The sequence below is a fragment of the Pteropus vampyrus genome, unplaced genomic scaffold (assembly GCF_000151845.1).
Source record: "Pteropus vampyrus isolate Shadow unplaced genomic scaffold, Pvam_2.0 Scaffold16, whole genome shotgun sequence".
Taxonomy (NCBI): Eukaryota; Metazoa; Chordata; class Mammalia; order Chiroptera; family Pteropodidae; genus Pteropus; species Pteropus vampyrus.
Genome location: NW_011888797.1, coordinates 4,212,408 through 4,225,758, shown reverse-complemented (window position 1 = coordinate 4,225,758; position 13,351 = coordinate 4,212,408). Strand labels below are relative to the sequence as shown.

Here is a 13,351-nt window from a genome sequence, read left to right as displayed (position 1 = left end):
GTTCCGAAGTCAAAGAAGTTGTAAAATGCTGTATTAAGCAAATAAATAGGTTTCTCAGCTATCGGATTTCTCAGAGCCTTTATTACGCCAATGTGAACTGTAAAAAACATTATTATGTAAATGCGAAATATGTTTGTAAATGCTATTTGGTAAAAACCTTCCCAGTCGCATTTGTACACAGAAGTGAGCCTTTCTGCATCGAGAACATGAGAAATTGAATTCTCGCTCTCTAAAACTGTAAGGTGAAATCTTTAAAATGTACCTCCCTCTAGAAACAATAAATAGAATCCTTTTCCTCTACGAAGAACATAAACCTTTGGAATTCTGATTTCAAAGCAAAGGTAGACATCCATGTACAGCCATGATGGTGTATTAGGGACCTTCCTGCTTTAAACAACTAGCAAACCAGACAAATATGAAACAACACTTTTTAGACATTAAACAACAGCTACCGGGCAGAACCCCGAAGAGGGTGGAGCTGCACAGAGAGAACTCTTGAGATCTGCAGAGATCTCCTGAGGTTTAGGCTGAGTACGGATCTATAATGAGCCAGAGGAGAGGACTCAAGGGTGAGGAAAGAGCCGCTGGAAAGCAGGAGGCCCCAAAATGACCAGGGCTCTTATAGGACTGAAAACAGTTCCTGTTCCTGCAGCCACAGTAGAATTCATCATGTACAAGGAACAGGGTGGCATCCTCCAAAGGGCATCAATTGAGTAGTAAAACTAACTCTGCCCTAGGTGAAAGGTTGCTGTTGACAGACCCTAAGAAAGCTTAAAAGCAAGTTATAAAGGATAAAACTAATTCTATGTAACTTAATGGGCTGCCAGGACAAAGTCCAACCCTGTATGTATAAAGGCACTCAACAAAACCCAGTATTGAACAATGTAATGTGTACAATATTCGCACCCATATGAAGCATCCAGATGTGCAAAGAAGGAACATGTGAACCAATACCAACAGAAAAATCGACCAACAGAGACACTGAAAAGAGATGATGAACTTAGCTGAGGACATTAAAGGAGCTATTATAAATGCTTTGTATATTTGAGAAGGCAGAAAAGGAAATTTATTTTAAATAAAACTTAGAGATTAAAAAAAACTATTTGAAGCACAAACTACACAGAGTGGTAAGATTAACAGCCTAATACAGTGCAGAAGAAGAGATCCATGAACTTGAAAACATCACAGTAGGTTCTCTAAGAAAATGAAATACAGAAACAGGAGTGAAAAACCCATCTGAGACCCACGGGATAATACTGAGTGACTCAACATTCATTCCCTGGAGGCTGAGGGAGATAAAAAGGAGGAGAAGACAAAAAAAATAATTGAATGGCTGAAATTTTTGATAAAAATTATAAACAGATAAACCTAAGAACCTTGGACAAGTAGATTATAAAGAAAAGCACGTCAAGGCATGCAATCATCAAATTGCTAAAAAATAATAAGAAAATCTTAAGAGGAACAAAGAGAAAAACGATAGCATACTTTTCTTTAGAATCTATGTAATCACAAGATAATGGGCAAATTATTAAAATATTTAAAGAAACATTGTAAATCTAGAACTCTGTATTCAGCAGAAATATCTTCCAAAAACATGACGGAAAAGTAAACTTTTTTTAAAGAAAAACAAAAGCCAAGGAAATCACTATGAGCGGACATGCAATCGATAACTGTTTAAGGAAGTTCTTCAGACAAAAAAAAAAAAAAAATGGTACATTTGATGGAAATATAGATCTTCATAAAAGGTGTTTGTCCTGGGTCCCAAAACTCAGTTTCCAATGGACTTAAAGGGACTATCATGGCTTAGTCCGGGAAATGTAATACTTGTTTTTAATACTTTTATTTGTAGAGAACACTTTGCTGTTTTCACAACAATCAACTTGATGAACTTTTAGAATACAACACACTCAGAGGTTGAAGGTCTATGTTCCGTGGTTCTCTATAGTTTCCACATAAAATAGTTTATATTTACTATAAAATTAGGTTAACCTATGAAGTACCACTCCAAGTAATAATAAAGATGCTAATGTTTACTACTGGTAAAAATACAAGTATTTAAAGCGTTTGAGAGCAATTCTAAAAAGATCCAACAGATGACAACTGGTCATTCTGCTGAAGTGGCCATCACACTGCCTGTGCTTTAAAGCTGATCCGTGTGTCTTATCGTTTAGCTTTTTAAAGAGCTTAGTGGAATATCCATCATCTACACGCTGACTTAGCTTTATGGTCTGTTCTCTATCAGTTTTTGAAGTGATAAAAACTTTTTTTCATTCCTTCATGTTCCTAAAATAATGGAATATATAGTTTATTAAGTGGCAAATATTTTTAGCAACTTTGACAATGTCTTTAGTCATTATTAAGTGTTCAAAAGTTTCATTAAAATTTTCCCACTGTATTTTCCACTTCATTTTATTTAGGAAAATTATAAGTTATAGAGGCATTTGCAAATTGGTGGATTCTTTTAAAGTTTGGAGAGATCTATTCTCATCACCTATTCTTTTATAAGCAATAAACTGTCATGGTTAAGAGCAGTGCCTACAATCAGATCTGGACTTGCTTTATGCCTTGGCTGCCTACTAGCATTGTGACCTTGAACGGTTACCTAATTTTCCGTAGTATGTCATCAGTCCCCACAGCTATCATAAGGCTGAATGAGATAATGCTTACAAAGCACTTAGCACAGAACCAGGCACCTCAGAAGCACTGGCATGTACCTGGTCTTTGTCTCCTTTTCTCTGGCAACAAAGACTATATGATACTAAATTTTTTTTTTTTTTTGGAAGAAGGCACAAATACTCATGATTTAATGTGGTTCTCCTATAATCTCGTAACAGATATTAACTTAGCCAGGTGTTTACATTAAGCTGAATTTTTCCACAGAGAGCTGCTCCTATGGAAGATAGGTGTGGATTCTCTCGCCTTCTTAGATAGATGAGAACGTTCTCATTAATGTACGTTGGACAAAATTAAAGGGATTATGCAGTTGCTTTAAAAGAAACTTGTGCAATTTCCCCAATGACAATTAACTTAGCCATCTACTGGCATTTCAGCTTTATTTACTACATTGAAGGACAGACCAGTGAGGTTTCAAACCCAGGAACTTGAGCGGCACCTTTTTATTTTCCTGTTCAATAAAGCACCTGTCATATTACACTAAAAATAAAGGAAAAAACAAAACAAAACTAAACTAAAAGAGTCCTTCTATTTACATTAAATTCTGTTGCTGATAAAAGCTTCAGGCACTTAAGAAAGAATTTGCTCTACCTGAAAGATGCTAGAGTATAGTACTATACCCACACATGGAAAGATATGTCCAAAGTAGGTGGGCAAACCCATTAAAATTTTTTTAGGAATTTTGTGCTACAATTATTTCAAATTTATTTAGGAGCACATTTTTCCATGTGTGCCCTTTAGTTATTATTGCTATATAATAGTATCTCTTCCATTTTAGGAAACCACAAAGATTGCAGGTTAAATGCATCTCAAGCTATATTTCTAGATACTTTTTCTTGGTTTACCAGATACTAAACAACTCCAGCAATGAACACAAGATCTAACTCGCTCAAGGCAGTAAATTTACTCCAAATAGTAATATGAACCAACCAACTGCTATTCCCTGGATGATCGGACAATCTGGGATTCAAAACCCTTTTTACCCTCAATCCTGTTAATTTCAAAATATAAGACTTTATCATGCTACAATTCAAACGAACCCCAGGTACATTCGAAATGCTTGTTACAAATTTTACCACCAGCATTCTTTGAAAACGGTTTTCCTTAGTCTAAATAACCTAATTCGCCCCATGATAATTTATGCACAAAGAAAATGGGTAGTGACTAAAAATTCTTTATAATCTGTATTTCCAGAATCCTTTAAAAAAAATACTTAGGGAGGGAACGTTGATAACAGGGAAGACTCTGCATGTGTGGAGGCAAGCGATACATGGGGAATCTCCAATCTCTGTACCTTCCTTTCAATTTTACTGTGAACCTAAAACTTCTCTTAAGAAAAAAAAAAAAGTCCTAAAAAATAGAGCATATTGATTCTTTTCTTGCCATCTAGTCCCATGAAACATACCTAAGAGTTTCCATTTCCTACACTGACTTTTAAAAACCACTTTAAAACATTCAACATGCCAAGACAGAAAGATATTTTCAGGAAGGATGGGGGAAGAAAGCCTGAATGTTGGTTTAAGGAGCTCTACACATCGACATTATTGTCTAGATCACCAAATCCCATATAGCCTAAATAGGTGCCATAAAAAGACTACTTATTTTGGTAATAGTGAAATTGATGTAAAATGCAACTATTATGTGTACATAAAACATAATAGTACTGAAACTTGATTAATCAAGTTCATTTTATTGAGTGTGATTCCAAGAGAGACAATTTTCATAAGAAAGTCACAAAGGTCTAGTAGTCTTAATAATGTCTTGTTCAGAACACAGCTAATACAGCACATCTAGGATGCCATCATCAAAATAACTCAATTATTCAAGACCTGGAAAACTTCCCAACTATCTCTAAATAGAAAACTGGGATTATTATTAAAAACAGTATCTCAGTGGGTGACAGCTATGACACTCACCTTGACAGTGGAGCCGGCATAAAGCCTCTGAGCCAGCAACCTTCCTGCCTGGATCGCTACTGGGGTGAGCTCCAGCTTCCCCTCCAGAATATCGCCAATGGCGTAGATGTAAGGCACATTGGTCTGTTCTTCATCAGTGACAGGTATTTTTCCAGTCCTGCAAATTTATTCAGGTAAAAATCATCATTAATTACCACTATTAAGTAGAACAAAATTCCCTTTCTCCCAAAGAAGCCCAAATTGTGACTCTAGCTGAGGACAATGTACTAATATATGACCAAAACAAAACAACTCAGAGGAAATAAGGGCTTACAGACAATTCTGGTGGCTATTTTAAAAATTACAGGAATAAGGAAACTACAACCCTGGAATGGGAAACTAGAACATAGTGGTTAGGAATAAGAACTCTAAATTACAATAACCAGGTCTGTTAGTTACTACCTCTGGGATCTTGGGAGAGCTATTTACCATCTCTAAGCCTCATTTTCCCTCTGTAAATAGGAATAATAATGAAAATATTAGTAAGAAGAAAAAGAACACCATCATCTACCTTGAGGGGCTGTGAGGACTGAATGAGACTGCATAAAAAACATTCAGCACAATAGTCCATGGCTCGCAGGAAGCACGGAATAAATGTTAGCTGCTAACACTATATGAAATCTGAACCTTGGATCCAATTGGAAACTAACTAGTAGGTTATAGAAAAAACGAATGAAAAAAATCCTTCTAATAGGATTAAAAAGCTCTTCTGAAGAAATGTGATTCCTACAAAGAACAGTAGCTCGCCATTACTCCCAAGAATAGGAGCTTGCCACTCAAAGCACTTTTTTTTTTTATTTGCATGTAAGAAAGGCGATATTGGGAAATAGACCATGACACCCCTATAAGCAGATACCAGAGTCTCAGCTCCCCGGTGCAGGGGTACAGTCTAAAGGATTTTAACTTTTAAAATCCTTGAAGAAATAAAAGTTTTCATATTTGGCAGCTGTCACTAGAAATGTAGTGACCACTCTAGTGATCCTAAAACTTGTTTATCTTTAAACATGGCTCAAACCTACATATTTTAATGAAGCTAAAGGACATATCTGCAATTGACTGAGAGGGGTGGGGAAGGTTGGATCTTTTTCTGTATACATATAAAGAAACAAGCCAGTATATCTCTCATTTAGATTTTGAAAAGAAAAAAAAAAATAAACATGAAATATTTTGAGTGACACTGAAAGAAGACATTTTCTGAGCTTAAAAAGGGAATTCCTCAACAATGGTAAAAATTAACTTTAAAAATATAGAACTCCAATATTAATATTATACATACCTGAAAAAGTATTCAATGAGATATAATAAAGATTTTTTCCTTACTTTTCATTTATCTTTACCCCCACGGTTTCTAAGCCAATTTTTCTTGTGCAAGCATCTCTTCCTATTGCCAGCAATACCTGAAAAATTATTAATATATTGTGACTATTAACAAAAAGGCTTTGCATACGATATTTATTCCTATTTTTCTCTGCTTATTAAGCCAATCTCATTCACCCAGACTTGGAAAGAAATAGTTCATTAAGAAAATAATACAAGAGTTTAAACAAATTACAATCCTAAAAAAAAAAAAACCTTTGGACATGATACAGAAATCCTTATCCATTTCTTGCTAAGGAAAAGGGAGTTAACAATTCCTTAATAAACCTAGACAATTTTAAAGACCAAGATAGCATAGCCTAGGACTGAATCCAGTTATTACAAATATTAAAAGTGGTAGAGGGGAATGACAGAACAGAACATGAGACAGAGAAATTTGAGTTCATTTAAAAATGCTGATGCCTTGTTACAGCCATTTGCCAAACGATATTTTAAGTTATGGTGGAGAAAATTTGAAGCCACCCCTGTACCAAAACAAATTACAATTATCACAAGTAATAAAAATGTTTTAGAATAGGAATAGAACCAAGGGTCTTAGAAACATAGATTTTAAGCATGCAGCAAATACCCAATAAGCACATAATTTGCTTTCTAATGAATCACTGACCTGGGTCCATTCCTTACCGTATTATACTCTTCTTTGATGATTGCGTCACTATTGGTGGACTTAGCTACCACCCTGAGACGGCCTGGTGTCCCTTCTTCTATTTGTTCAATCTATAAAAGTGATAAAGTTTTACTCCACAATAAAGACATGTATCAAGGTGAATAACTGTGTCCTCCTTTTCTATCTGGTTGACCCAAAGTTAAAACACAAAATCTGTCCCATCGCCCTCACCTTAACATCATTAGGACGATATGATTCTTTTATTAATCCCTTTCTTTCTCGCTCCTAATGTTTGCGAGAGGGGCTTTCCTTCAAACGGTTCTAAACAGAATAAAATTCAGCGAGAAAGGAGAAAGGGAAAGCCAGAGAAAGCACACTACAATCGCTAAAACCAAAGCAACGACTTACTGCTTTTCCCAGGCTCCTATCTTGTAACTCCCCCACAACCACTCATCCCCTGGAGAGCCACTGCTGCCCAAATTCAGAGATTCTCTTTTGACTACAGATGTTCAGCTTGTTCACAAAGGACAGACATGGAGACAGGTCAATCTTGATACAAACGACAGCTAGAAAAGCCCTAAAAGCCACAGAAGTGTGTGGGTTTATCATGACGAGGGGCTGTCGTCAGGTGTAAAGGATGCAGGGAGAAATGAGCGAGGCCAGATGAAGTCCAACCTAGCAGCCCACTACACACAGATGTCAGTGACGGCCTACAGGCTGGGGGACAATGCCTGAGAAACCCTATCCCCAGGAGGCTTCCACAAATGTGCAGCTGCCTTTGATGTCTGAATAATGGTCAAATCATGGTTTCTGTAAAATATTTACTGGGAGAAATCCATAAAATTGCCTGCAGTTTCTACTCTACCTTTAAAATACAACCACTCTGTATGAGAAAATTGTCAAGGCTAATTTGTTTTTCAACATCACTAAATAGTAAAGATTTCCTTCGTGAACTCCCTTCCTTTCTTATCTTAAGTCCCTTTGAACGTCCTGGAAATGTCTTTCTTGTTTAACTGAGGTAAAATCTTTGGGGAAGAGCTGGATTGGTTCACAGCTTAGATTTGCTTAAAAAGGATAAGGGCCTCATCCCACCTCTAATTCTTTCCTGCCTTACTCACTTTTTGGTTCCAGTCTGGCCTTTTCTCTATCCAGAACAATTTCTGCACTTAGAACAATTTTAATCCCCAGAGCCTTTTTGCTCAAACTACGGTCTTTGTCCAAAATGTGCTCTCTCCCTCCTCTCTGCATGAAGCTCTTCCACTCGGCCACTTTCTACCACGTCTTGTGTTTACTACCAGCCTCTGGGGACCGGAGACGCCCTGGTAACCCAAGCAAAATATTATGTGCACAGACACGGGTTTATTTCACTCGGGGCAGTCCACCGGGTCCTCAAAGGGGCCCACAACTCCCCAAATGTTAAGATGTTATAAGGGAAGATGTTACTTTTCCATCAATAAAGCATATACATACAGCTGTTGTTTTCTAATCACAGTCCTAATAACTTCCAGCAAATTTGCTACTTAATCCTCACAACAATATTATGAGATAGATTCATTTTAGACTTACTCTGTACCAGGTACTGTCTTTCTAAGTGTAAGGTAATGCCGTCTGCACAAGGACTGAGACAGGTGCTATTATCAGCCCAATTTTATAAAAGAAACTGAAGCTCAGAGAGGTTAAATAATTCCCCCAAAGTCGTAGAGCAAGAAACTGGCAGAACAGTACTGAGTCCAGGTCATTCAGATCCCAACACTCACACCTTATCAACGCTAAGAGATTTCACGGTCATGCAACAAAACTAAGTTAACCCACTGAGCAATTTTTAAATTGACAACTAAAATTCCCTGACTGTAACAAAACAGTCCCATCCTTACCTGCACTAAAGAAAACTATTAATGTGAGATACCCGAAGTGTTTGATTCTATCGCTCTCATGTATTAAGACATTTGTGGTCATATTAACAAGTCCCAGTATGACCTGGCATATCATTCAGCCTTTTCGAAAGAAGATTAAATTAGCAAAAAAAGGCCAGCCCGCATAACAAAATTAAATAATGGTCTCCAGGAAAGCCAGAATAATACAGTGCCTCTGTTGACTATAGTGTACACAAAAGAGAAATGTCTTATGGAAAAAGTTTTAAAATCAGTCTAGTTTTGAATTCTTATTTAAATCACTGGTACGAATGAAGCAACACAGTGTAAGAGACAAGAGAAAATAAAGGAACACATAAAGGCAAGCATTAAACAGAAGCGAACCAAAGGTAAGAAAGTTAAGACAGAACTGAAGAAATTATTAATCTGCAAATAAGAACAGAGCTATTCAGGTGGCAGGCAGACACAAGTTTATACACCAGTATCGCACGACTGAGGAATTACAGCATCCCTAATGGTTCATGATGCTGAAAGGATGCTTCCACTACCCACCCAACTCTTTCTTGACTGTTAACATGAGTATAGAACCAACAAACTTACAGACAACCCACTTACTTTTATTGGTACAAATTGTTTTATAAACTTGACACCGTGTTCTTCCATATGTTCACCAATTTTGTTGGCCATGTCCTGGTCAAATCCTCGAAGGAGAATGGACCGCACCATAACAGTGACGTCTAAACCAATGCCGGCAAGAAATCCAGCACATTCCAAAGCGACGTAGGATGCTCCAACCACCAGGGTCTTACCCGGGCAATAAGGTAAGGAGAAAAGATCATCGCTGAAAAGAAATTTTTTTAAAAAAAGGAAGAAAGAGAAATGTTCGTATGTGAATAATGACCAAATCAAAGTAACTATTTTTACTCTCTGATGAAAAAGACACTTTTAAGATTTAAAACATTCAACTAGCTGCACACAGAACACACGAGACATTTTCATTATGTCTTCGCCTCTCTTTCTTTCCACCCAGTTGCTCGGGGAGTAGCGCAGTCTCCCGTGGCCACGCACGCAGACCGTGTAACTCCTGACAGCAGCCCAGCTCACAGGCGAACAAAAGGACTCGGAACCCTTTGGAACAATTCCCTACCAGCGTGTTTAATATCATACATTTGCAAACCCAAACCCCCGCCCTCACTCTTCCCACCACTCAGCACTCTATGAGGTGTTCTTCTCTGGAACACCAATTATCAACAGTGGGAAGAAGAATGGGAAGAAACTTTCGACGCACTGTTTTTGTAATATAAAAGCAAGCTATAAAAAGTAAAACTTGACAAAATCTTCTAGTCGAGTGAAGAACATACAAGATGTGCTAGATATCGCAGAAGCACTGTTAGGAAATGAATTTTTTTAAATATGAGAAGGGAGCCTATTCAAGATAATAAAGAACATAACTGCTGTCTGAGCTGCTCCTATATGTGGCACAAAGGGAAAATATCATATCCCTACCCACCACGCACACACACACACACACACACACACACAAGGGCCTAAAAAAGTAATTTATAACACAATCAGAAACTCCTGGGCAAAAAGCATCCAAGAGGACATATTTATCAACAATCTGCTTAATGTCTTCATGATTAAAAATACCTCCACAACAATGTTACTAGTATTATCACTTGATGGGCAAACATAAATCACGTAACAAAACCTTCCTCCTAGACTCAGTTATTTCAGAAGGTCCATATCCATGGCCACTGACCAGTCAAATGACAATGAATAGGGACTAGAGTTTGATAAACCTAATGGTCTGCATTAGTGTCCACATTACAAGTATTTAAGAATAAGGTAATGTGTGTGTGTGTGTGTGTGTGTGTGTGTGTGTATCATTTTATAAAATGTTTGTGAATATCCATCTGGTTTTATGTTATACATTTATACTATATACTCACAAACATACATTTCAAATACAAATATAAATTTAAACATACATCCATATGTTAGCAGTAATGTTAACACAGGGTGGTGACATGACTAATGTTTATAGTTTTGAATTTTTACAATGTTCTTGTCTAAAATAATTTTTCCTTTCTCTTCTTCCCAAGCCTGCCACTTTAAGCAAAAAAAAAAAAAAAGTGGAGTTCTAGGAAATGGACTAAATGGGTTCAAAGAAAAAAGCAAAAGCATTAAATCCACAATGGGTTTTTCTTTCCTCCCTGCAATTTTGTCCTTACCTGCTGATGCAGTACTCTTTGTCACCAGGGATGCCCAAGTAACGCGGCCTTTCGCCAGTAGCAATGAGAAATCTCTCAGCTGAATAAATTTTTTCTCTGCCTTTGTTATTTGTTGCCTACAAAGGAACAAATGTGACAGCTTTGAGTAAGTTGTTATCCCGTAGAACTGTAAACTTTACAATTAAAAAAGGCCATTCACCACACCAATTCGATCCTTATAAAAATCTGATAATATGTAAGAGATATTAAGACTCTGAATAAGGACTTGCCCAAGGTCACAATGCTAGTAAGTGGCAGAGCCAAGACTCAAATCCAAGTAATCTGGCCCCAAACCCAGTACTCTTACCCTTTACCACACCACAAAAGAAAGCCCCATAAGATGTGATGGCAAAAATCGCCACACTGGACACTCCAGGTCACAGGGACTGTTACTTTTATTAGGATAATCACTTTCTCTTTTCCTCCCCAACCTCCAAACCACAGCTTAACACAAACAAACCAAAAAAAGCTCCTCAGGCTGTGCACCATTACCTTAATCCTATGAGGACCAATAAACTGCCCATATGCATTCTCATAGGTGACTTTCTTCTCCCGCAGAGCCACCCGGTAGCCCCAGTTCAGAGAGCCGATGTGATTCTGTACAGCTTCTGTCATTTTATCCCAGTCATGTTTAACTGCACAAGAAAAGAAGACAAAACGTTGAGCTTTTCAGGTGCCTGGTAAAGATGGTTTCTCAGTAACTATTCACAGGAAATGCAAAGGGCAAGAGTTTTTAGTTAAAAAGGGCAAGTCTTTCATTTCAAGCACAAAAACCACCTTTTCACCTTCAAATAGTCTTTCCTTTTTAGAAAACTACCATAATACTAAATAATGCAAGGCTTCCTGGCAATTTTTAAGACAAAAATAACCATTCACAACTTCTTTTCTTCTTTATCTGGAAATGAACAGAAATTTTACTTTGGATTATAAATACTGATTGCTGGGTTGACAAGGTGTGGTCAGGCCTAGGACTCTGTTTTTGTAATAATCCCCGAGGGACTCTGATGTAGACAGGTTTGGCATTACCAAACTGATAACAGGGGCTGCAAACTGAGGCCCCTTGAGCCAAATCCAGCTCATCGCCATTTTTATAAATAAAGTCTTATTGAAATATACCCACAATCGTTTATTTATTTATTATCTAGAGCTGCTTTCATGCTACAATGGCAGAGTTGAATCGTTGTGACAGAGACCATATGGCTCATGAAGCCTAAATTATTTACTCCCTGGTCCTTCACACAGTTTACTGACCCCTGGTCTAGACTGAAAATTTAAGAGTCTGTCTCATTGCCCCGCAAATCCTCATCTCACCAAAGACAGGAAAGTTTTTTAAAATTCTATGAAAATTAATCTTCTGAATCGAGGTACTAATATGGTATTAAATTTCAATGCATATTAAAATATTAATTAATGTCATTCATTAATAACATCAATGACTAAGAAAAACAGGATACAGATATAATATATGCTGGTGGTAGGAAGAAGGCAGGTTCTGGGGAAGCTGTGATTTGAAAAGAAGGACAAGAGAATCAACATATACTGAGAGCCTCTGTCACAGAAATGAGGAATCTGAGTTCTCAGGTTCAGGGTTAAGTAGCTCAGCAACACAAAGTGGTGAAATCAAGTCTTCGAGAGCCAACGGCCGGCCTCTGCGAGTGGGAACGACAGCACAACAACTGGTTTGTGGCATCCTAGAGAACAGATTATAGGTATTCAATTCATAGAATCATAAAATGTTAGGACTGGAGCAAATCTTGAGAGATCTGTAAAAATTCTGTTTTAAGTGCCGGCAGAAGCCACTGTGGTGGGGATGCCAAGAGGACTGGGTGCTGGGGGATGGGGGAACAGGGGATGCTGCACAGACCAGACTATGAGTCTGGCATCCACCTACCGCCACTATAAAAAGAAGAGGCAGGACTCACTGTTTCTCCACCAGGAATGGAACATAATTCCATTGGCACATGTAACTCACCCCCACATGCCAATCATCTAGCTATAGCAATTACCAACACTTTACCTACCTCACTTCATATACCTCTTTTTTTAAACTAGAATATTTAAAGCAAATCCCAGACATCATCTTATTGGTGGTGATGTTGGTTTGTCATAGTGACAGGAATGCCAAGGGCCAGTGATGTTAAATATCCTTCATAACAGTTCCTTACAACTAGGAGCTGTCCAACCAAACGTGCCAATGACGCCCCCACAGAGAAACAAGGAACTAGATTACAGGGAGGCTTCACTTCTGAAATCTTATAGTTGTAGAACTACTAAGTGAATTATCTTCTGCTAATCATACAGGAGAAACCACGTTCTAAAAGACAGAGTTGAGATTAAATAATAGCACCGATAAATTCAGTTATTTCACTGATTAAACCTACTGCAAACCTTAATTCTGGTTAAAGCCTATCAGACCTCACCTGATTTCCAAACTCCTCAAACCCCATTTCCACCGAAGTCCCTTCATCCTCTGGTACAATAGGCAGCCAACCCCAGCCACCCCCAATCTCTGGTGTGATTACGCTCAGGCAGAAGGAATTTAATGGTTCCACCCATCAGTTTGGGATTCAACATCAAGCCACTCTAGCTGCTCCG

At 37.8% G+C, this 13,351-nt stretch overlaps 1 protein-coding gene across 3 annotated transcripts in view; it reads right to left on the bottom strand.

Annotated features, from left to right (window-relative positions):
• TXNRD1 (thioredoxin reductase 1) overlaps window positions 1-13,351 on the bottom strand; it is a 62,873-nt gene that overhangs the window by 16,077 nt on the left and 33,445 nt on the right. For all 3 annotated transcript variants that reach the window (XM_011386925.2, XM_011386931.2, XM_023527329.1), the window contains 6 exons: window positions 11,249-11,391; window positions 10,718-10,833; window positions 9,099-9,324; window positions 6,630-6,722; window positions 5,949-6,025; window positions 4,590-4,746 (listed from right to left, as the gene is read on the bottom strand). In XM_011386925.2, coding sequence (XP_011385227.1) covers window positions 4,590-4,746; window positions 5,949-6,025; window positions 6,630-6,722; window positions 9,099-9,324; window positions 10,718-10,833; window positions 11,249-11,391 — 812 coding nt within the window. The remainder of the gene's footprint in view (window positions 1-4,589; window positions 4,747-5,948; window positions 6,026-6,629; window positions 6,723-9,098; window positions 9,325-10,717; window positions 10,834-11,248; window positions 11,392-13,351) is intronic.